At 36.0% G+C, this 26,613-nt stretch overlaps 1 protein-coding gene across 1 annotated transcript in view; it reads right to left on the bottom strand.

The window, feature by feature from the left end:
• Window positions 1–26,613, bottom strand: part of LOC150075318 (structural maintenance of chromosomes flexible hinge domain-containing protein 1-like) — a 736,477-nt gene that overhangs the window by 81,999 nt on the left and 627,865 nt on the right. Inside the window, exons 44-46 of the mRNA XM_090388445.1 lie at window positions 23,844–23,932; window positions 19,857–19,960; window positions 1,133–1,203 (exon numbers count right to left, since the gene is read on the bottom strand). Of these exons, the coding sequence (XP_090244571.1) occupies window positions 1,133–1,203; window positions 19,857–19,960; window positions 23,844–23,932 (264 nt within the window). The remainder of the gene's footprint in view (window positions 1–1,132; window positions 1,204–19,856; window positions 19,961–23,843; window positions 23,933–26,613) is intronic.

Below are 26,613 nucleotides of genomic sequence, written 5' to 3'. Positions count from 1 at the left end.
TTGGCTGATGCTGAATAAGCTTGCTTTCTTGCATCATATGCCTCTGCTAATGCTAATGCTAATGCTAATTTTGCTAGCAGGGAAAAGGAGGTGATTGTCCCTCTGTATAAAGCAATGGTCAGGCCACGCCTTGAGTACTGCGTATAGGTCTGGAGGCCTCATTTTAGGAAGGATGTAGATTTGCTTGAGGGTGTACAGAGAAGGACAATATTGGTGAGGGGAGTGAAGGGATCCTCTTACCAAGAGAGTCTTAAGTTCTGCAAAGTGCAGCAGCTGGAGATTAGGCACCTGCAAGGTGATCTGATTGAGGTGTATAAGGCCTTGAATGGGTTGAGCACGCTGAATTCTGATGGGATTCTTCCACTTGTTCAAATTACGAGCCAGCGGGTGGTTAATTGCTGGAACAAACTTCCATCTGTCATTGTGGAAGTTGATAGGTTAAATAAATTTACGGAGTAACTGGACAAACATTTAGAGGGAATTGTTTTGTAAATTTTTTTTTTTTTTTTTTTTTGGCTGATGCTGCATAAGCTCATACACTTGCTTTCTTGCATTACATGTCACTACTACTACTACTACCATTCCCATTTCACTAATCCATTCATTCCAAATGTTTGTCTAGTTCTGCCTTGAATTTATTTAAGCTATCAACTTCCACAACAACAACAGAAGTTGTGGAAGTTGATAGCTTAACTTATTAAATTAAACAACAAATTAAATAACATAACTTGGAAATGATGCTACATGGTGATTATCTATGGATTAAGTTTTAAATTAACTACTCTTTTACAATGCGGATAATGCAAAATTAGTTTATTAGCACTTAATGAACTAATTTTGCATTACCCATGTGGTAAAAGAGTAGTTTATTTCAACAATTGAAACAATGAAATTAAATAACTTATTACTATACTTACAGAAATTTAAGTGCAGTTATTGTGATTAGTAATCTATTTATTCAAATGTAATTCTTTGGGGGGGGGAGCCAATTTTTGGTTTGTACCCGGCAAGGATCTTGTGATATATGAGTTAAAGAATCACCTGAGGATGCTGTGTTAATAAATAGTGCATTTTTCAGAAATATGTTAAGCAAGGCCCCCTGCAATTCCAAATTAAATATTGAAAGACTTACTTGTTCTCTATATGCTGTAGCATCTTCTATTGTATCTAAAATTATTGTGTCGGACAACAGCATTGAAAAGACTGTAAAAAGACACAAAAACATGTTAAAATTAATAATACACATCCTCTCCATTATAATTTCAATAAAATTTTGAATCTGATACAGAAAATAACCGATAGTTAAGCAAAGTTAAGTTTTGCAAAAAAAAAAAAAAAAAAAGTGTTTAACAATGGATCACCTAATATTCAAATCTATAGGATATCTATAATTCTGTAAAGGCTACTACAAACACTATTGTTTGAAATAATAACTACAGCCTGATTGAAGAATTCCTCCAGTCTCCAATGGGATATGAACCTAAATCTTGGCAAATATGTGACAAAAATGGCTAAACCACTATACTTCCTGTTATTCATAAAAGAGTATATATGACGGCATTATCCTGTTGGGGATGTTAATGACTGTTATTAGGCTCTGGGATACCCTCCATCCCATTAAGCGCTAACATCTCCCTAATTTACAAACAAATAAAGGAGGTGTGAAAGATGTGATGGGCAACTATAGACCAATGAGTTTGACTTCAGTGGTGAGTAGCACCACTGAAGATCATGGAGTCTCTGATTAGAGACATAACACAAGGCCTATCTCAGTATGACTGGTACACTTAATGGATTACAGCAATGGATTCATGACTGGGAAGTCTTGCCTGACCAATCTAGTTAATTATTATTATGAAGTCAAAAACAGTTGGATTCAAGACACAACTCTGACATTGTTTGCCATGACTTCAATAAAACATTTGATACCATTTCCCCATGAGAGGCTATTATATAAACTGGAACAAACTGGGATTAATAACAAGATTCGTCACTGGACCAAGGACTGGCTTCAAGATAGGAGATAAAGAGTAGTCATAAATGGACATACCGCAGGGTGGAGGAGTGTAGCAACTGAAGTCCCTCAAGGCATCAGTGTTGTGGCCATTTCTGTTTCTTAAGTTCCTCGGTTGCATTGATGAAGGAGAGTAGGGAAAACTGTCCTAGTTTGCTGATGATTCAAAGGTAGGATGGGTGGTAAAAGACCAGAACTAGGCCATTTTGCTTTAAAATGACTTAGGTCAATTGCAAGGTGAACTTGAATACTTTTAAATGAAAGGTTTTACATCTAGGGGACAGAAATCCAGGGGTTAGAAGCTTGATGATGTAGTATTTTCCACTGATTTACAATAAGTTATACAATACTAGTTTCATAATATGCTACTTTATTAACCTTTTCAGCAGTGTAGGTTATGTTTTGAAGATTGCTTCAAATAATGTTCCTTAAAAATACAGAACTGTCTTGAAATTATTCTAATGCATGGTGTTATCTCTTATCTGTGTTCTCAAATTATTATAGATGTAGTTTATAATATATGGCAGTACAAAAAGTTTTGAAAATTGAAGGAGATTGCATCTGCTGACCTCAGTTTCCCTATTTGGGTCTATAGCAACTGAAACTGAAGAATTTCTTTGCAACTCTGATCCAAAATTTGATAAAACCAAATCCAGTAATACATAAATAGATGCAGTAGGGGATAATGCTGCATTAAAAAAACTTAATGACAGGTTTTATTTACAAATTGTTTATAATTTTTTAACTTTGATTTGATTTTTGACAATAATTTTATTCTAGGTGTTGGACAATACAGTCAAAATAAGAACAGAGTAATATTTGAAAGTATTTATGTACAAAGATTTCATTTGTACATAAATGCTTTAGTGGCAGGCTCTGTGCAGATTCTAGAATTTCAAAATTCTAGTTTGCCACTCCAAAAATTCACCCTGAAGATCCACCTATGTGTAGCAAAATACTGAGCATATTAAATACAGTTAAAATGAAGCCATTAATCACGATTTTAAAATGATTTGATCTGAGAAGTTAAAAGTTCCCAGGTGTGAATTTTTACTGCATATGTGAATTTTATTAAATAAAATTTATGAATGCTTTTGAAGGCTTATGGCCCTTTGAAAGTTATCTCATGTGGTTCTTAGTCACTAAGCTTGGACACCTCTGAAAGAGAACAATGTATACACAACAATGCCTCTTTTATTACTGTATAGAAAGAGTGCTACTTGGCAAATAGTGGAAACAAAAGTTTTTCATCAATATCATATGTGTGCTCAAATGATAACTTGCAATGAAATGGAAAAAAAAAAAAAATGTTAATAACACTTTGCAGTAGCTCCATAATTGCCAATTTTTGATCAATAGAAATCTGATCATTTCCCATTGAATCATACTGAAGTTTAAAACAAGTTAGTTATCCATAAGAAAAAAAAATATATATATAAATAAATATTCATTTATTGCAAATACAGCAAGCCCACCATAGCACATGGCTAGGGGCAGATGATACCATCCAAAGAAATAAAATAATACAATTAAATACATAGAGATTTCATATAAACATTAACAATGAATAGGATTTATACTTATGAATTAATAAAATTTTGCAGAACAGCACATTTGGCTTTCAGTTGCAGTTACCAGGTTGAAGCAGGTTGCTGTTTTTATTTCTCTTCATTTGATTGGAAAACTGACTCCTGTAGGCTTCAGAGTTGAGTAACCATTTGCAATCAATGTTGTGATGATTTATGAGGAGAAGGAATGCATTGGGGAACATTCTGTCTATTTGTTTGAGCCTGGAGAGGTTTGATTTGAATTGTTGGTTTCTTGAATCCTATGCAGAAGTAATTAACTTTACAAGAAGCACGACTCCAGACTCGTTGATCATCTGTTGCAGAAGCTCTGTTTTTAAGTTTTCATAAAGCTGTTGACTGGATATTGTATGGGGAAAACGAAGCTAACTATTGAGCCATCTAAGAACCCAATATTCTAGAGCAAGGAGAAAGGAAAATCTTGACGGTTACTTGAGGAGCTCAAACCAGATTTAGCATAGGACAGAATGGGAAAGATGCATTTTTGAACATGCTTAATGACTGTGTTTTTGTTTTTAATCGTTGCTGTTTCTTGTTTGATTAACCATTTTGCTTTTTGAATTTTTTGAGTGACATATACAGTGGGCATTAAAGGAAAGTTTTTATCAAAACAACTCCAAGGTCTTTGTGAGCATAGACATTTGGGACTGGGAGATCTGCAATTTTTATTTCTATGCGGTTGGGTTGTTTCTGAAGGGAATAAGTAATCTGAGCAGATTTGCTTGCATTTATAGTCATATTGAGATCTTTCAGATCATGGATAGTTTTGCAAATATCATCACTGGCTTTGGAGATTATAAATAACTTTAAATCATTGGCACATGCCAGCAGATTTGAAATTTCTTGTAGAAGTGGTTGAAGAGATGGTGAAAATATAGTAATGGAGAGAACACTTCCTTGAGGAATGCGTGTTGAGGCTGTGACGAGAATACAGGTGACCCCCGCTTAACGCTGATAATTTGTTCCGGAAAAACAGAGCGCTAAGTGAGTGCCACATTCCCATAAGGTAACATATATATTTGTGAGTTGCGATCAGTGTCATAGGATATTTCCTAATCAATAATAAACGGTAGTGAAAAGATGCACAAAGGTCGGTCAAAATATTTTAACATTCAAATATTTGTACATATAAAATATTCTGCATTACACACATATGTAATTATGTGGTAACTACTTATGTATCAAAATTAAACTTAAAATTCCAATTAAATTCATGAATTTAATTGATTTAATTTAATTGGTGAATTTAATCATGAAAAATGTGTCGATTTTGGGTTGTACTTTGGCCCTCTTTCTGGTAAACTAAAGGGGGTTTTAATTTTAAATCCCCCGCAGCATTACCACCCAACAATAAAGTCAACCGATCCTTAGCCACTTTGAAACCTGGTATGTTTTTATCTTCTTTCAATATGAAACTTCTTCATTTATTTCCCAAGTCCTGTTTCACCTATGTTAAAAACTTGTTGAGAAGTATAGCACCCGGGGGTCACCTTCAATAATTTTAACGAGTTCTTTTTTTTTTAAAGTTTCAGCTCCTTGATCTGCACTTGCGGCTTCTCCCTGGATTTTAAATCTATTCAACCAGCTCTTACTAGTTTTAAATGGTTCCGCATTTTTTTTTTTTTTAGGTGAGTTTTCTTCAGATCATCATATAGGCTAATCTCTCTCTCTCTCCCTCCTCCCTCCTCTCTCTCTCTCTCTCTCTCTCTCTCTCTCTCTCTCTCTCTCTCTCTCTCTCTCTATCTCTTTATAATATTTAACTTAACTGAATTCTGTGTTGGATATTATCTTCAATAAAATTAGTTAAAGTCTCTCTATTTCAATCCTAATAGCCAGCCTAGCCCTAGTTGCTTGCAGTGGAACAGCTGTCTTTCCCGCTGCTAAAATTAATTTTTTATTTTTTATAATTGTTCTTACAGTTAAACTTGTCAGTCCAAAATTATGACACACATCCACTTGTCGTTGACCGGAATTGATTTGCTTCAAAACATCTAATTTAATTTTTAAATACATTTGTAGTCTTTGTACTGCATACAGACGTTGTTTTTTCATTCTTATCCACCATTATTAACTCTTTGAAAATGTAACTGTGTTGATTGCATTAATTATGATACAATGTTAGACAATATTAGTTAATTATGATACAATGTAAACTGTCCGTTACGCGATGTCTAATACTGTACTGAGTGATGACTAGACTTCAGATAAATGCATATAATGTAAATATTACAAGCAGTATACTTGATCATTTTTTAAAATGTTGATCTCGGAACTACATAACAAGTAACTGTACTGCAATTAAATTAGTATGCGAGAAAATTTCACTGAGCATGAGAAAATTTCTCAAGTCGCTAGGAAACGTTTTAATGCTGTTTTGCTATTCATTTTCAAGCTATCGACTCCATCAAATGAAATGATTTCATTAAATATGACAAAAATGCAATCTGTAAAAGAGTGTTATAGTGATTTCTGACAGTGTTATATAAGTGTCACATAAGGGTTATAAAATAAGAACAGTATTATAGCGAATCAGCGTAAAGCAAACCGCGTTATAACGAGGGCCTGCTGTATTGTCAATACAGGCTGGCCTCGATTAACGTGATTAATTTGTCCCGCGAGCACATCGCGCAAAACGGAAACGCGTTAATCGAATATAATAATCAATAGGAAAAATTATAATTGGGCCTTGACCTTCTGGAATGTCCATAAAGAATTTTAAAAATACCTTTTTAACTGTATACAAGGTAAAAGATAATGAAAATAATTATGGAATTAGATGTATTGCATAAAACAGTGGTTCCCAAACTGTGGGCAGCGGAATATTTAAAATTTTCAAGGGAAACAGCGATACTCGACATCTGTCGGACACCGCGCGAACTACTAGCTTGAGGTAGTTCACAGTTTCAACATTTCTTATTAAGTTGTTTGGACCTAACTACTTAATAAACGGAACTGTTAGGTATTTCTTTTGGTTTGGGTGCGCCGTGAAAAAATTACTGGGACACTAAGGGCGCCGTGAAAAAATTACTGAGACACTAAGGGCACCATGAAAAAATTACTGACACACTAAGGGTACTGTGAAAAATATACTGAGACACTAAGGGCACAGTGAACCGAGAAAGTTTGGTAACCTCTGACATAAAATACACAATGAAGAAATGACTGTTGCTGAAATATTTGAACAGTGTTGACTCTCTCTTTTCATTAATCATTTTCCGATAGCCGATAACAATCTTCTCTGGGCCCTGGTGAAATAAATATCGCAGAGAATCTCAAACAAAAGGTTTGAGGTTCTCTGCAATACGAAAGATTTCACCTAGTTCTTTTTCCGTTATCTCCTTCGCCGTAATCTGGCTCATTTAAAAATGAATTTTTAAATGCAAGTCCAACTAATAATCATTGACTTTATTAGCAGGAGACAAACAAGTAAAACGTCTTCTTCCGATGGTTGATGGAACACACTGATGCGGGCAGCAGGAAGACGTTTGTTTATTGCCCGTCCGAGCTTAACGTGCGATTAAAATCTTTTTCAACTATCGCATAAAAAAAAAAGATCGCTTTAACTGGAAATTTGCATTGTGTAAAGTGAAAAGTGGTATATTTTTTTTCAAATAGCGGTAACTGAAAAATGCGTTAATCGGACTCGCGTTAGGCGAAGCCTGGCTGTACTAGTAGGGAAGAGAAGAAATTTACGATTTAGGCTGTACTGAAGATTGGAAATGATCATTGTGTCAATGAGAAAATGATTTTTTAGTATTTCAAAAGCTTTCTTGACATCTATGTTATTGAAAGCACCTTTGATGTCTAAGTAAAAACACTGTATTGTGCATTATCTTGAAACGCAGTTTGGATGTGTACAATGGTGTCAGCTAGGCTAGTTGTTGTGGAGAGTCCTATAGGACCAAAATGCATGTTGACAGGTGCATTAGAAGATTGCATGTTGAAGATATGGGAGCATGATTTTTTTCAATAATTTTAGTAATTACAGTCGGACCTCTATATAACAAAATTGATCGTTCCCTTGAAAAAATTTGTTATACAGAAATTTCGTTATAAAGAAATATGACCTTTTCAACAGCGAAAAATATTGCAAATTCAGAAATATGGGAAAGAAGTGGGTATGAATAAATTTTCTAACATTTTAAAACAATTTATAAATACATACATATTAAAATATGACTGCTTACATGATGCCCACAATTTATTAGTACACTTTTAAGATTATGTTGTAAAATATTTGGTTATTTTTTTGTTGTACACTGGATTCTACTGTGCACCATTCATATAAATGTTCACATTTGTTTAAACTTTAAATCAGATATATTTTCTGTTACATTTTCTTCCCACTGAAGGCCTCGATACGAAGTTTCAAATGCTGCCAACATTTGTTTGGAGGTTTAATACTGCCCTCATTTTCATCCAACTCACGTCGAGCTTATATAAAGAACTCTAGTTCCTTAAATATGCTCCAAAATGTTGTGAGTAACTCGAATTTCAACTACTATGAAATCATTATCAACTCCTAAAAATTCGCCAAGAACAATTTCTCCACTGATCAAACCTCACTTGGAACTCTTCCCAAGATTGCACAATGTCTTCTAGTAGTTTATCCCTCTCATCTCCGTTAATTCTTCCGTCACATCATGACTCCACACTTTCACCAACTCTGATATGCACATCCACAAATCTATAACAGAATCTATAGGTTAGTTGGTTTCTGTTCTCAGTATAAATTCTTTTCAGTAATGCGCCTTTGGTAGTGCATTTTCAAATTCTTGATAATGCCTTGGTCCACTGGCTGCAGTTAAGATGAATTATTTAGAAGAAAGAAAACAAGCTTCACACTTGTAAGTTTTGAAATTACTGAATGAAGGTGGGCAGGGCAGTTGTCGATAATAAACGTGATTTTTCTGTTTTCTTTCATCTTTTTCTATCGAAATTTAAAATCCACTGCTCAAAAATTTCGCTTGTCATTCAAGGTTTTTTGTTGTAGTCCAACTCTAACGACTTGACTCTTTTGAAACAACAGGGTTATTTACTTTTGCCTATTACCAAAAGCTTCAGTTTTTCATTACCAGTCATATTTGCAACCAAGAGTGTAATTCTCTCCACCTATTTTTACCACCTAAACATTTGTCACCTTTAAAAGTCAGTGTCTTGTTAGGCAAACATTTAAAAAATAGACGTCTCATCAACGTTGATAATGTCTCTGGACTCGTAGTCCTCCATAATTTTTTTCAAAATTGTTTCTTTACAATGGGTGTAGTCTTCTTCGATTCCAACTCCAGTTTCATCAGAAATAACTTTTTCGAGTAAGCCATGACGCTCTTTAAATTTGTCCAGCCAACCAGAACTGGCTTGGAATGTTTTGTGCCCCAGAAAAGATGGTACTCCATAGCCTTTTCTTTTACTAATCGCCCTGATATCGGCATGTTTTGGTCTCGAATCAACTTCATTCACTTAAAAACTGCTTCTTCTACATCTTCCCAAAGGCATAATTCCGCAAAATTCTGGGTCCCGTTTACTCACACAGTTTGGGAATAGAAACAAGGTTTTTCTGAATGGTTGACACAGTACTGATAGGGACATCAAATTTTAAAGCGATTTCCTTTTTTTTTTAATGCCGAGACCTATGCTATTAAGCACTTCCACTTTTTCACACTGCACTCAAGGATTTCCTCTTAGACACTGTAAGGTTACTTGCACAGCAGTTAAAACCAAAACTGAAATTAGGGACCACTTGTAGCTACCATGTAAACAGAGACAGGCGAAATTTAGTGAAAGTGTGGATGACTCATTTCTTCGAAACAACATATGAATTTCCAAGATAAGGAAAAACACTCTCTCCTAATTCTTTAATAGGATGCTTACGGAAGAAAATAGGTTGACCAGAGCCAATGCCCGCGTCAGGAATATGCCTTAATTTTTTTGCCAATGGCTGTGGACAGCTGACCAGCGGAACTTCTCGGCACAGTAGATTATAAGTTGTACGGGTTTTACTTCTTTTTAGTCATTGCTGACCCACTGCTGGGCAAAGGCCTTTCCCAAACTTCCATCTTTTTCTATCCTCCATCTTGGTTGGCCAGTTTCCCCCTGCAGGGTTTTACAGGCACCATTAAATTGTAAAATGTTTTAGCTCTTAATTTGTAAAATTAAAGCTATTAATGCATTAATCCCTTTACTATTAAAAGCTAAAGGGATTAATGCTTAATCCTTTTAGTTCTTAAATCGTGCTTTCTACAGCATCAGCTTTATTGCCTAAAGGCCAGAGGTGCGAACAATGCGTACCTGGATTTCTTGAAATCAGTTTGTTATATGGAAACTATTTTCAATGTAATGACCAAGGGGAAATCAAAAAATTTTGCTACATAGAAAATTTCACTATATGGAAGTTCGTTAAAGAGAGATCCAACTGTATTTACAAAACAGCAATTGGTTGATTGCCTGTATGGTTATTACTGCAAGCTTTTTTGGGGATTTAGTGTAAACCTGAAAGTTTTCCATTGTCTTGGAAGGAATGACTGGGAAATGTACCTGGAAATGATATGCACTAATGAATCAATGATGTTTTGGTAGTAGTAGTAGTAATGGATGCAAGAAAGCAAGTGTATGAGCTTATGTAGCATCAGCCAAAAAAACACACCAATTTCACACATCCAATCCCTCTAAAAGTTTGTCCAGTTCCTCCTTAAATTTATTTAAGCTATCAACTTCCACAACGACAGATGGAAGTTTGTTCTGGCAATTAACCACCCACTGGCTAATGGCAAATTTCCGCACATCTATTCTACAAGTGTCTTTCCTCAATTTGAATTTATGCTCCCTAAGGTTCGTAATCTGAGCAAGCAGAAGAATCCCATCAGAATTCAGCATGCTCAACCCATTCAAGGCCTTATACACCTCGCTCAGATCACCCTGCAGGTGTGTAGTCTCTGGCCGCTGCAATTTGCAGATTATTATTAGCCATATGCTGCAAGGAACCCTGAGGCTTATGCTGCACCAGCCAAAAAAAAATTCTGAATTACCCAGAGAGAGAGAGAGAGAGAGAGAGAGAGAGAGAGAGAAATTCTGAATTACCCAGAGAGAGAGAGAGAGAGAGAGAGAGAGAGAGAGAGAGAGAGAGAGAGAGAGAGAGAGAGAGAGAATCACCAAGAAAAAGAAGAATGACTTAAGTATTTCGTAAGATTACCCCTTCACTCCTCTCACCAATCTTGTTGCCCTTCTCTGTACACGCTCAAGCAAATCTACATCCTTCCTAAAATGAGGCCTCCAGACCTGTACGCAGTACTCAAGGCGTGGCCTGACCATTGCCTTATACAAAGGGACACCTCCTTTTCCCTACTAGCAAAATTCCTGTATCATTGACAATACCCCCATGACCTGCTCTGGCAGCCTGTCTGCATTGCTCAGAAAACTTCATATCTGACTGCACAATTACTCCCAGATCTTTTTCATTTTTTAATACCCTAAGTGTAGTACCACAGTTTGTATGTTTCTCTGGGGTTACTTCTACCCATATGCAGTACTTTGCATTTGTCAATGTTAAACTTCAGTTGCCACTTTTCAGCCCATCTGCCTAAATATTCTAGATCCTGTTGCAGTAGCACACTGTCATTAACAACCCTGCCAACCTTTGTATCATCGGAATTGTCCAGCTCATGTATGAGCTGGATAAACTAATAATAAAACTAAGGATACCATCAGGGTCTTCACTACGATCAAGGCATAATTAGTTAATTACATGCTGAACTGTGCCCTTGTTCAAAATTTGGTTAATTAGCAGGGCTTGACTGGGAGGCATATTATGTTGCACTCTATCTGCTTGTTCATAAGAATTGAATTCTTTAAATCTGTTTTGCACACCTTCAGTGCAGATGTCAGAATTGCTAGTTTCCATATTGCATTTTATCCATTTTAAAACCATCGTGCCATAAGATAGCTGTTGTTTTTGTAGAAAGTGCTCTTTTATTGTGCTTTAGCAATTTTTTTGAGTTGAAACAGTGCTCTGCTCTTTTTATATTTTATGTGTGCTGATGAAGTGTTGTATTTCTTCCACTGTTTGTGGCATTTTTGCTTACCTTTAAAGTATGGTTTTAGGTGGGATTTGAACCAGTTTGGATGCCAACTCTGTTTTCAGTTGATTCAGCCTTTTCATAAGAAGAAAGGTGGCATCCTGTATAGGAATATTTCTGAGAGAATCACATGAGTAGTATTTTAAGAGCTGCAAAAATGTTTCTTTCTGAAGGAATTTAATGATGATATTCTTTTGGTGATTTCCAGAGTATATATGTTACTTTTATTTATTTGTAACTCTTTAGCTTTTTCACCTTTTTATAAAATAAGCTCTAAAATAAAAGGCAGAACCTAATACTGTTTACATCTGTGGACTGAGGTTAGAAGAAATCTATTAACACTTTCCCTGTATATGAGAAAGTTGTTAAAAAGAATAGAAGTAGAAAGAATTAATGAAGAAAAGTCAGTTTTATGAGTATGGTGTTGAACTGTAAGAAGACATTAGATGGTTACTGCATGTCTATCAATGGTTTAAAAGGAAGTGGCAGAAGGAGAGGCCGGTAGCAAAAACTGAATGCCTGTGAAATAGGACAAGTGTTTGATAGAGGGATCATAATTAATTTGAGTGCTATTTGTGCAGAATTAAGAATTCCAAGTAGATTTTTGAGGAATATCAGAATGTGAAAAATATAGTAACAGTATGCTACTGTAAGACAGGGTTTGGATTTTCACAGGTTTAATACCTGTGCAGAAGAATACCAGGAGTGAAAGAGAAATTTGATTTGAAATTGGAGTTCTCAGCATGTTTTAATTTAAACTACTCATCGACTGTCCACTTGTTGCAATTTTGGCTTTTCAGAACTTGTTGTTGTTGTTGTTATTTGGTTTTTAGGAGCATTAGCAACTAAGGCCATATTGCTCCTGGGATATGTGGTGGTCATTCCCTGACCTTTCTGCATGCTCCGTATTTGGTGGGCACAGGCTCGAACCCCGGTCTAATCAAGAAGCTTGTGCTATGCACTGCTGCTCCTGCCCACCTGGCTACAGAGGCACCTTCACAACTTGTATATTCAGCACATTGAATTTGAACAAAATTCTCCTTCAACAAAAACAAGTGAGTTCTTATCTATAAACATTTATAATGTATACTTTCTGAATTAAGTCCATGCAATATGTTTAGAATTTATCTTCTTGTTGGCTTGAAGAACCTAAAACCATAATTAATACAAAGTGTTCTAAAAATCAGTTAAAAAAATTTAAATTTATTACGGAAGAACTATTAATCACAAAGGAATGCAGACAGATCCAATAGTATCATTATAAAGTGAGGGGAGTTTTTTTATACAATCAAAACTTTATATATTTGGTTCCAAATATCTTTGGAAGGGATGCTGAAGCAAAATGTCACATCAATGCGCTATATGGCTTAAATTTGCAGCATCAACTGCTCAATGTGTCTGCCATCACATTAGAGTATGGCATGTTTGTTTGTTATTTGGTTTTTTAGGAGCATTAGCAACTAAGGCCATATTGCTCCGGGATATGCGGTGGTCATTCCCTGACCTTTCCGCATTCTCCGTATTCTCCGTATTTGGTGGTGACGGGCTCGAACCCCGGTCTAATCAAGAAGCGTGTGCTATGCACTGCTGCTCCTTCCCACCTGGCTACGGAGGCGCAGTATGGCATGTAAGCAAGGCATTATTCTACTCATAGAGGAAATAATATCTGCTGAAATTGTTAACCTTTTCTTGTATTGTATCCTTCAACAATCACAAAGACGTATTTCTTCTTTATACACAAGACTTGAGGTCACTATATAACTAAAATATTGGCTTATGCCAAGTCTAGGGATCTAAGGAATCATTCATGTGGGCAAAGTATGCCAAGTTTAAATGGCCCGTGTCAAAGGATATGAATATGGGATAGAGCACCATCATGCACGAATTTTATGGTGTTTGTTTGTTATTTAGTTTTTAGGAGCATTAGCAACTAAGGCCATATTGCTCCGGGGTTATGCAGTGGTCACTCCCTGACCTTTCTGCATCCTCTGTATTTGGTGGTCACGGGCTTGAACCCGGTCTAATCAAGAAGCGTGTGCTACACACTGCTGCTCCTGCCCACCTGGCTATGGAGGCGCCATTTTATGGTGTAAACTGCTCCTTACTTGAAGGAGAGTATGATGGTATATCATAAAAGATCAACGTATTGCCAAACTGCAATTGCACTAATTTTCAAAACAGTGCCATAACATCCTCCCCCACCAATATCACTTTATAGAACAGTGACCCCTTCCAGTGAAATGGAACTAAATAGCGTTTTGATTCCATAAACACACACACACACACACACACACACACACACACACACACACACACACACACACACACACACACACACACACACACACACACACAACAATATATAAAACCACATTCTGCTGAAGCCAATAGTTCTCTTGTAATAAATTTTTAATTATTTGCCAGAATTTTGGAACACCCTATATTTAGAATATAAAGAATACTTGGAAAACAGTGACAACAAAAGCTTCTCATCAATATCATATGTGTTCTCAAATAACTTGCAATAAAAAGAAAAAAAAAAAAAAAAAAAAAATGTTAATAACACAACAACAACATATAGAAAAGACAAGTGTGATATCTGCTAGACACTGGAAACTAGCTTTTTATTTTTCAAATAATGTGATTTGTAAAAGAATAAGAGAAGTTTAGCTCAATATGTACGTAGAACACTTCCATACGACTCTCCAGAAATTAAAACGAAAGCAATTAAAAAATTGAAAATCTTACATTACAGTAAGAAATAATTAACAATAATTATTTCTTACTGTCTTATCAGGGTTCTACATGGTTTCCTCTGAATTTTCGTGTTAATCAACAAGCGGCCTCAGCACGTGCTTCTCGTTCAGCTGCATCAGAATTAGCCTTTCATTCCTTTAATGTAAAACACTTTTTTATTTAACGAGGCCAAAATACTTAGTGCCCAACATAATTATACGAGACTAATTGCAGAAACCATCGAAATTAAATTACATGAGAATTCTATTAATGTTGGCCAGCCATATCTAATCTTGGATCATGGTCCTTTATGCACATGCACGAAGACAAATAATCCCTATTTAAGTTCCATGCTCAAACCTATTTGGTAATTTTCATTCCTGTGATCATGACATACGGTCGAAAGGCATTGTCAGCTTCAGGAAGAAAAATCGTTTTGCAATTTTTTTTTTGTTAAATTAATTTTTTACTTAATTTTTAATTGCTCTAAATTGATTTTTAATTGTGTCCATTTGATTTTTAATTATTGTTAATTATTTCTTACTGTAATGTAAGATTTTCGATTTTTTAATTGTTTTTGTTTTAATTTCTGTAGAGTGTCATACGGAAGTGTTCTACGTATCATATTGAGGTAAACTTCTCTTATCCCTTTACAAATATTGATATCAACGTAGAATGTACTGAGCATTATAGCTCTGGTTCATACTATCAAATAATGTGATTGCACTAGCCTTAAATTATAGCACACTTAATTTAATTAAGCTTACTATGATGTAATTACGGTTGAATTTGAAAGTGTCTGCAATTCTACACAGACACGATAGGAGGGAGTATATGATGAGAGCCTTGTTGATCAATTCGGCCCTGGAAAGATTGTGCAAGGCTCAAGAGGGAGAATTTTTTCAGCCTAGTCTGTACTTGTTAACAGGAGAGACTGCTTCTACAGGGATGGGATACACTTAAATAGAAAGGGTGCAAGAATATTTGCTGATGCCATCGAGGCAGTGTTAGGTGTGGGTCGGAAAACTGCTAGCTTCGGGGGGGATACAAGCACTAATAGATTAACAGTAGCCACTGGCAGAGGTGAAAGTGATTCTTGTACTGCTTCTATTGTAATGAGCAGCAGCCTGGAAAACAAGATGCAGGGTACTTCAGAGACTGCAGGGAGTCATTGCGGTACAAGTAAATACATTGGTTGTGTTAGGATAGCTAAGAATAAGAACAGATGCATGTATACTTGCATGTACACCAATGCTAGGAATTTGGTAAATAAATTTGATTAATTTGAGGTATTGCTCAAAACATCAAAGGTAGATATTGTTGGGATATCAGAGACGTGATGTCACACAGATATAAGGAAAGCGGAACTGGAATTTGGGGAGTACAATGTGTACAGAAAGGATAGACAGGATAGGAAGGGAGGAGGGATTATGCTATTAGTTAAGAAACACATGAAATCCAAGGAAGTGAAGCCAGTCGACATCACTGGACAGTGCAGTGTCGAGTCAGTTTGTGTGACATAAGCATTGGGAGATCAAAATTGAGAGTAGAAGTGTGCTATAGGCCTAATGACTCTGATGAGTATAATAAGAAACTGTATAGGGAAACAGAGAGTCTTATAATGGGGGATTTTAATTTTCCAGATATTGATTGGAATTTGTGGATTGGTCACTCACATACTAGCAAGGCTTTTGTGGATTTATTCGATGATTGTTTTCTACATCAGCATGTTCGGGAGGCAACTAGAAGGAGTAATACTCTTGATCTGATTATCAGTAGTGATTCTTCGTGCATTAAGAATCTGCAGATAAAGGAACCACTAGGTGGCAGTGATCACAGTGTGCTGAAGTGGGATTTACTCAAAGAAGTAACTACGTTCAGGGGTAAAGGGAAGGGTTTTTGTTTTTGTAAAGGCGACTACGATGGTCTGAAACAGTATTTAAATTCTATACAGTGGGACCAACTGATGATGTTACCAACAGCAAATTCAAAATGGGTAGCATTCAAAGAATTCATCTTGGAAGCTACTAGGCTTTACATACCAACTAAGAAATATTGTTCAAGGTTCAGGCCTAAATGGATGTCACATGAACTAATGAGACATATGGCAGAGAAGAAAAATGAATGGAATACATATAAATTAATGGGTGACGAAGCCTGTGATAGATATAAGCTGGTCTGTAACCAAGTCACAAAGGAGATTAGGCAGGCAAAGGCAGATTATGAGAAATCCTTGGCAAAGGATGCAAAGAAAAACAGAAAAGAGTTCTTTACCTATGTAAACTGTAGAAGGAAAGGGATGAATCAGATTGGTCCACTGGATATTGATGGTTCAACTGTTGATGATCCTGCTCAGGTGGCTAACAAACTAAATGAGTATTTTGCATCTACATTCACGCATGAGGAGTTATTCAGGAAGGGGAATGCCAGAGGTGAAGTAAACTCTGGCATTAAGCTAGATGATTTTGTAATAATTGAGAGGAAAGTGGAGGAGAAATTGAGGATCAACATAAAAAAGGCACCAGGGGTGGATGGGATCTATCCAGTGATATTAATGGAGGTAGCAAAGGAAGTAAGCAGTAGTAGCAGCAGTAGTAGCAGCAGTAGTAGTGGCATGTGATGCAAGAAAGCAAGTGTATGAGCTTATGCAGTATCAGCCAAAAAAAAAAAAAAAAAAAAAAAAAATCACAACATTCCCTCCAAATGCCTGTCCAGTTCCTCCTAAAATTTATTCAACCTATCAACTTCCACAACGACAGATGTAAGTTTGTTTCAGCAATCAACCACCCACTGGCTAAAGGCAAATTTCCGCACATCTATTCTACATCTGTCTTTTCTTAATTTAAATTTACCTCCTTAGGTTCGTAATCTGAATCAAGTGGAAGAATCCCTTCAGAATTCAGCGTGCTCAACCCATTCAAGGCCTTATACACCTCAATCAGATCACCGTGCAGGTGCCTAGTCTCCAGCCACTGCAATTTGCAGTATTTAAGCCTCTCTTGGTAAGAGGATCCCTTCATTTCCCTCACGAATCTTGTTGCCCTTCTCTGTACACGCTCAAGCAAATCGACATCCTTCCTAAAATGAGGCCTCCAGACCTGTACGCAGTACTCAAGGTGTGGCCTGACCATTGCCTTATAGAGAGGGATAATCACCTCCTTTTCCCTGCTAGCAAAATTCCTATATATCATTGACAAAACTCCAAGACCTGCCCTGGCAGCCTGTCTGCATTGCTCAGAAAACTTCATATCTGACTGCACAATTACTCCCAGGTCTTTTTCATTTTCTACCATCTCAAGTTTAGTACTACACAGTTGGTACTTTTCTCTCAGGTTACTTCTACCCATATGCAGTACCATAAACAAACCCTTAGCCATAATTATGAGAGCTTCTTTGGACTCAGGGGAGAGTCCAAGAGTCTCAGAGGATCAAAGGCTGACAAAAGTAATTATAGACCTGTGAGTTTAACTTCCGTTCCAGGAAAATTAATGGAGGCACTGGTTAAAGAAGCACTGCAGGATCGTCTAGACAAGACTTCAGTTATAGCTCGGACACAGCATGGTTTTGCTAAGGGAAAGTCTTGCCTGACCAATTTGACTGGATACTATGATGCAGGGAATAACTTTGATATTATATATTTGGATCTTAGATAGGCTTTTGATACTGTTGCACATGGAAGACTGCTGCACAAATTGGAGCCGTGTGGCATTGGAGGCAAATTGCTGCTATGGATAAAGGGATGGTTGAGGGGGAGAAACAGAGAGTGGTAATCAATGGACACTGCTCATTGTGGACTAATGTTATTAGTGGAGTCCCTCAGGGTTCAGTGTTGGATCCATTGTTGTTTTCTGTATTGATAAATGATACTGATGGTGGTATATCAAGCTTAATGTCCAAGTTTTCAGATGATACAAAGGTTGGCAGGGTTGTTAAGGACACTACTGACAGTATGCTGTTGCAACAGGATCTGGAAATGTTGAGCAGACGGGCTGAGAGGTGGCAAATGAAGTTTAACATTGACAAATGTAAAGTACTACATAGGGGAAACAGTAACCCCAGAGTAACGTATCAAATCTGTGATACTACACTGACAGTGGTAGAGAATGAAAAGGATCTAGGGATAATTGTGCAGGCAGATATGAAGTTTTCTGAGCAGTGCAGATGGGCTGCAAGAGGAGCTCATGGTGTTAGTTATTTAGTTATTTGGTTTTTAGGAGCATTAGCAACTAAGGCCATATTGCTCCGGGATATGCGGTGGTCATTCCCTGACCTTTCCACATCCTCTGTATTTGGTGGTGACGGGCTCGAACCGCGGTCTAATCAAGAAGCATGTGCTATGCACTGCTGCTCCTTCTCACCTGGCTATGGAGGCGCCTAGCTCATGGTGTCTTGTCAATGATATACAGGAATTTTTCTAACAGGGATAAGGAGGTGATTATTCCCTTGTATAAGGCAATGGTCAGGTCACACCTTGATACTATATACAGGTCTGGAGGCCTCATTTCAAGAAGGATGTAGAGCTGCTGGAACGAGTACAGAGAAGGGCAACAAGATTAGTGAATGGAACAAAGGGTTGATCTTATGAAGAAAGGCTTAAGTTTTGCAAATTACAGTGACAAGCCTTGAATGGTTTGAGCATGCTCAATGCTGATGGGATGCCTCCTCTTGCTCAGAATAATCACCTGAGAGGGCATAAATTCAAATTGAGGAAAGGCAGATGTAGGATAGATGTGTGGAAATTTGCCTTTAGCAAACGGGTAGTTGGTTGGTGGAACAGACTTCCATTCCTTGTTGTGGAAGTTGATAGCCTAAATAAATTTAAGGCTCAGCTGGAGACAGGTATTTCGAACAAACGGAGGGGTGAAATGGGAGTGGGTTTTTTTTTTTTTGGCTGATGCTGCATAAGCTTGCTTTCTTGCATCGTATGCCTCTATTAATGCTAATGCTAATGTAAGCAAATCACACTTGGTCATGAATCTAGGTATTCATACATGGCTACAAAAAATACAAATTTATTCTGCAGACAAAATAGAAGATCTGAATTTCATTCACACAGGAAAGCTGTTAACTCCTCTCTATGTTGTCATTCCAATATATAAACAGAAAATTTATTTTAGTAAGTCCCCCATCCTGAATTTCCATTACATATAGAAAATCTGAAACAGAAGTTAGATCCTGCTCAAGCTTTCTAGCAGAATCAGCTAGAAAGGTTCTGCTAGAAAGGTATATTTTGTATCATGCTAATTTAATTTATATTTACTTTTGCTTATTGAAACCTCTTCATAAGGAACCAAATGAAGTATTAATGGACAAATAAACTGCCTATTTTAAGAATATTTGGTTAAAATATTCTAATTAATTTTGACAAAATCAGTTATTACTATTTATTATAAGTCTATAATCAATCAGTCACATTAACAAGGAAACTAAAATTGAATTGATTCTTACTTAGCTTACAACTTTCGGTATGCTCAGGAAACTTCAGTAGGTTTCTAGCATAAACAGGATTACCTTTTGGGAAATAGCCTCGTATCCTAGTATGTGGAAGTGGTCTGAAATAACACAATTTATCTAATTATAAGAATAAAAAATATAAATAATTTAAGTTTGATACATGTTGCATATTAAGTTATATATATTATAAATGGTGATGCAGGATAGTGTTGAAATCAAATTATCCAATCACCCAGTTTCCACCCATCATGCTATACCAGTCATAAATCAGATTAACAGATATATATGTTTCAATGAGAGAGAGAGAGAGAGAGAAAGTATTTCAGTTATATTTGATGCCAAGTAGTTACACAGAATACTATTCTTTAAATGCCTATAGCTCAGCCTATTGCTAATAGCTATTTAAAAAAATAATCGCAATTTGTAATTAAGTGCCTGTGCTGATGATTTTTTTTAAGTCATCAGCACAGATCAGCATAACTTTTAGAAGTCTAAAGTCCTCTGTGACATAACAGTACTCTCATCACTTGTTTTGGGTAGGCCTGGTTTGCATTCAACCAGAGAACCCTTCAGTATCTGAGAATTTGACATATAAATATTAATCAAACTCTTAGCTACTGCTATTTAGATTGTACATCTTATAAACTTGAAACATGAGGAATTTATTTTTTATTATTATTTTTTAAATAATAAAAAACATATCAACTCTGTGGTAACTAATCTGTGGTAAATAATTACAAACTTAAGTATTACAATGTAGATAGTTTATCTCAGGAGAAAGGAGATGGGTTTTTCTGCACCAGTTATTCTCAGTTTTTTAATTTGCACAACCTGCAAATCATCCTGTACGTATACAATGTAGAGACAAAATGCACTGGTGCATTATGGCTTAAGATGCTAACGTACCATAAAACCAAAAAACATACAGAAGTCTATAAAGTAGCATAAGTAAACATTTCATATTGAAAAATATCTTTTTCAGGTCTGCTAATCGCTATAAGCACTACACTATACTAAAATAATGACATATGTTCATTACTGTAAGTTTTTTACAAAAAAATTTAAAAAGAAACTCTCTTAGTATTTATAACCTGTTTGTGTATAGATATTTCTCATTTTTTAAAATAATAATTAACAGTATTATAACTACTAATCCTCTGTGCGAAAATGATAGTAGCTGCTCTGCTCAAAAATTTTTCCTTTTAGGCAGAATCTTTAAAATATGAAAGAAAAAGTGAATAACTTTCTCTGAAAGATGCAGTAAGCAGCCACATCTGATTAATGGTGACTACAAGTAAACAGATTTTATTATGGCAATGTAATTTGCACAGAGTAATCTAAAAGTACAAACAAAGTCACAAGTGCCTACAAATGGGGCTAATTTAGGGATACATGAAGATACTTCTGAATTGCCAACCAGTCTAACTTCAGTAGTAGGGAAAATCATGGAGACGATGAGGATCATTTAGATAGAAATGAAATTCTGAAGGATATGCAGCATGGTTTTGTAAAGGGAAAATCATGTTTAACTAATCTGGTTAGCTATTTTGACAGGGTCACTCATGAGCTGGATTTAGGGAATAATTTCAACATACATTGTTTATGTAGATTTCAGCAAAGCATTTGACTCAGTCCAACATGACTAGTTACTTTATAAGCTGGAACAGGTTGGATGTTTGTTTGTTATTTGGTTTTTAGGAGCATTAGCAACTATGGCCATATTGCTCCGGGGATATGTGGTGGTCAATCCCTGACCTTTCCACACCCTCCATTTTTGGTGGTCACGGGCTCGAACCCCGGTCTAATCAAGAAGCACGTTCTACGCATTACTGCTCCTGCCCACCTGGCTACGGAGGCGCCAAACAGGTTGGAATCACAGGGAAAATCCTTAGATGGATAGTAGGATGGCTTCAGGGCAGGAGACAGAGGGTTGTAATAAATGGTTATTCCTCAGATTGAGTTAATGTATGAAGTGGGGTTCCCCAGGTATCAATATTGGGACCATTGTTGTTTTTGATTTTCTTAAATGACATCAATGAAGGGATAGAGGGTGTGATGTTTAATTTGCAGATGTAAAGATGGTAGAGTAGTTAATGATCGCCGCCAAGCAGAGCTTCAGAGTGATCTAGATAGACTTCAGGGATGGTCAGAAAAGTGGCAGATTTGCTTTAATCCAGCAAAGGGTAACATCTTACACCGCCTGGAGAACAGTAAACCCAAAATAACTTATACATTTGGTGGAGTGGAACTAAAGTCAGTAGTGGAAGAATAGGTCTTGGGAGTTACGATACTGTCAGACTTGAAGTTCTCTGAGCTTGTAGACCAGGTTGCAAGTAAAGCCCATGGTGTCCTATCGATGATTTATCAAACATTTGCTAGTAGGGATAAGGACATTATAATTCCATTATACCCGGCTATTGCGTTCAAGTATGGAGACTGCACATAAAAAAAGACATTGAGCTTCTTGAAAGGGTCCAAAGATGGGTAACTCGCCTGGTGAAATCGGTAAATTCACCAGGAAAGAGGAAAGACTGAATATGTGGGTTGCACAGCTTCAAAAGTAGGCAACTTGTGTGAAAGCTAGGAATGTTCAAAACAGTTATTTATTCTAAAACACGATCTTGGAAATTTCATATGTAATAAAGTTTCACCTGGTCAATGCCAGGAATATCGAAAAATAAATAATCTTTGAATATCTGGAAAATAAAACAATTCACCCACCCTCACATATATTACAGTAGTAAAACACTATTGATAACGCTAGTGGTGAAAAAAAAATTACGAAAATTCACGGTTATAAATGATTCTGGAACTAGAAGCCACAAATTCAAGTTAAGGGGTGAGATGTTTAGCCTGGATTGCACGAAGTTTTATTTTAGCCAGTTATAAATTACTGGAATAAGTTACCTACACTAGTGGTAGAGGCTGCCAGTCTGGGGAGATTCAAAGATCAGCTGGATAGTTACCTACAAGAGGAGTGAAATGCATAGTTTGTCTATTTCCTTTTCCTTTCTTTTATTATTTATTTATAATTATGATTTTACTCTTTTTTTCTCTCTCTTTTTTTTTTTTTTGGATGGCGCAGCATAAGCCTTAGGCTTCCTTGCACCACATGGCCAATACTAATACTAATATATTTATTAAAAAGAATGTCTTTTCAGTTTATATAATAATTCTTATATTTTTCTGTTGTACAAAAATGTACACATTCTAATATATAAACAGATTTCCAAATCATCCAAATAGTATTACAAAAACTGTTGATGCTTTGGAATGTTTCACACATGGAATGTTTCCTATTCACTTTGGTCAGTCCCGTGTGTAAGCTGGAAACATTCAGCAAAATGCAAGGTCTTACACCTGGGGAACAGCAACCCAAAAATAACTTATACACTTGGTGGAGTTGAACTAAAGTCAGTAGTGGAGGAAGGGGACTTGGGTGTTACGATATGGTCAGACATGAAGTTGTCTGAGAATTGTGGACAGGTTGCAATGTTGCATGATGTCCTATCAATGATTTATCGAACATTTGCTAGTAGAGATAGTGATGTCATAATCACACAAAGGTGCTTTTATAACCTTTATGTGATTAAATTATAAACAATTATTTTTTTAAAAATTAGTACCAAAAAACTGGTGTTTTTTGTATCAATACCTGTATTTCAATACTGGAAAAAAAATGACCGGGATCCCAGTATTGTAAGCCCTAATGCTTAGTCATTTCCTATCGAATCGAACAGCATCTACACCGAGTCAATTTTACTGAGCTTTTTTCACAAGGTATGCTGACTGTACATAACATCACTATTATCTGCAAACTGCAGGTAATAGCGTGTGCAGATAATAGTATCTGCAGATAATAGTGTGTGCAGATAATAATAAACATCAGCACATAACTCTGTGCTGATGTTTGCAAAACTAAAAATTTGCACACATGGGCTTACTTACTTAAAATAAGAAGCAAAGAAAGGTTATACATACTTTCCCCAATCTGGCAAGTTCTTCCTAAATATTGAATCTAATGCTAGTACTTGTTGCTGGCCAGAAGTTTTGCGGTAGATGTCACGGGCCTAAATTAGAAGGTAAAACAAAATAAAGCTATTACTTCAGTTTCAGTTGAATCAATAATATTTACAAACATTAAACTAGAATGCAATACATTTACAAATATGAAACTAGAATTATAGTCAAATAATAAGAGGGTTTTTTTCTCACTATTTAAAAATATAGCTTGACTAGAGGCCTCACAAAGTTGTAACTTCACTACTAGTTTTCCCCTGGGGAGCGGCCCAAGTAAACATTTCTTACTAAAAAAACATGCAGAAAGCAAACAACAATAATGTGACACAGGTTAAATATTTGAGCAAAGCACTTTAACAGGGTACCAGAACTTAGATCACTCAAAGATTGCTTAGTGGAATGACATATGGATCAGCCACAAAACACAGGAACCAAAAGAATCTGAGAAATGTTATTTTTTTTGTTATTTGGTTTTTAGGAGCATTAGCAACTAAGGCTATATTGCTCTGGGATATGCGGTGGTCATTCCCTGACCTTCCCGCATCCCCCGTATTTGGTGGTGATGGGCTGGAACCCCGGTCTAATCAAGAAGCATGTGCTGCGCACTGCTGCTCCTTCCCACCTGGCTACGGAGGCGCCAAACTGAGAAAAGAAAGAGGGATATTTCAATAGGGAAATAGAGATATATAAAATTAAATAAATAAATGAAAAACAAATCATGAGCTCCATATGAGATAGATTGATGCACTTATTAGAAAACTTTTTGGTCAAACTTCATGTACAGACTGAGGCTGTCCTACACGTACAATATAAAAAAAAAAAAACATGCAATGATCTACTTTGGAATTAAAATAACTGCTGGCTATCATTGGGAACAGTTATACAGTTGCAAAGAATATCACCAAAATCTGCTAACTACAAACAGATTTTAGCAACATGGAATTGAAAAATTTATCTAAAAAGTATAGGCGACCCCCGTATAACACGATACTTCTACAACACAGTTTTGCTCTAACATGATTGATAAATTGCAGCAATCCTTGTACAACACGGTACTTCTACAACAAGGTTTCACTCTAACATGGTTTGAGAATTGCTGGAAATCTCGCATAACACGGTATTTTTCAGCTTTTGTGCTGGAAAAACCCCGTTATTATGTTAGATGTAATTTTCAACATTTCCATTCCTTTTTTGTAAATCCCTGCTGTTGACTAACTAGCCATTATCGCCTTCATGGTATTTTTCTAAAGCACATTCCTGGAGGTCACGACTATAAAACAATAAAAACAATTTGCAGTTTCCAGTTTATTGGTCTTTTCTGTTAGTGTAATCAATTATGAATGGGTAGTAAACTCAATCTTCTTGCATTTGCTATAATACCGCTAGCTGGAATTCTGTTGGTTTTCATGTTATTATGGTGAAATGTGTTTCCCCTTCCATGAAATATTCAATCATATAAAAAAAACATAAATAAATTTTCAGAAACTCATTAGTCTGTATCGTGTTTGTTGCAACTTGCGCATGCCATGTTCTTTGTTATTAATTGCTTATCATTTTTACTGTTTTAAATTTTACAAAAAAAAAAAGTCAGTGAACAGAAATATCAATTAGTTTGTACATATTATATACGTATTAATTAAGCTATGTATGTAAGAGTAAATTTATTTTTATTTTGCTAACTGGAAACTATTCTGATTTTCACGTATCATTTAAAGCGGGAGGTCCACCGTATTTTGTTGGGAGAACCCTGAGTTAGGTTGTGTGCTTTTGAACTTGTGCTTGTTTGAGACCATAAAAAATAATTGTGACTCTGAAGAGTGCAGTTTGAGAAGGTACATGAAAGCTAGATGCTGCAGAACAGATTGTGCTTAGCAGCGATGAAGAGGAAGAAAATTAAATGAACGTACACTATCTCACATAAGTATCACAATTTGTAAGGTAAGACGTTTGTTCAGTTATTACTATTATAAAAATAAAGTTAAAATATTAAGTTATTACTACTATAAAAATTAAGTTTCCAATAGTTTTATATATATATATAAAAAATGGTGTATTTTTGTTAGCTTTTGGAACGTAACCCCCCTTCTTGTACTGGTTCTTAGTCCTGTATAACACGGTTTAGCATTACACAAGATTTTGTAGGAACCAAACTACTGTGTTATATGAGGGTTACCTGTAATGTGGTTTCAGTTAATTCAATTTTATCAAGTAAAGGTAATATTAAAATAAATTGTTATACAAATCACTACACAAAAATGTGGCAAGCCAAATGGAAGAGATCACTGACAGCTGAAGATTTCAACACTGGATTAGAAAATTCACCCCATACAGGATATCATGGAATAGATAGATTAGTGGGTGCAATTTTTCATGACTGGATTGTTGTTTGGGAAATTTTGGTATATTGATTACTATACTTGGTCATAATGCACCAGTTGACATGGTATCTGTGTAGCTCATATGGTCTTTATTGTGTATTAAACCTGTAAATGTGTGTTCTTAGGAAACATTTTATCTGGCTACAGAGAAACTACAATTTGTCTGTACAAGGCCCTGTACAGACAAATTAGCCTACACCTAGAGCAGGGATTCTCAAGGGAGCAAAAAAATTTGGGGGGGGGGGGTGCAAAAATCATGCCTTCCAAAGTTCAACCCTACCCGATGACATCTTATTCCTTAATATTTAATTTCTCTCATTGGGTTTTCTTTTCCTCTGAGACAATCGATTTTT

The sequence above is a fragment of the Mastigoproctus giganteus genome, chromosome 14 (assembly GCF_048544385.1).
Source record: "Mastigoproctus giganteus isolate SK-2022 chromosome 14, ASM4854438v1, whole genome shotgun sequence".
In the NCBI taxonomy this organism is placed as follows: Eukaryota; Metazoa; Arthropoda; class Arachnida; order Uropygi; family Thelyphonidae; genus Mastigoproctus; species Mastigoproctus giganteus.
The sequence above is the reverse complement of the archived record's forward strand: the minus strand, read 5'-3'. Positions and strand labels throughout refer to the sequence as shown.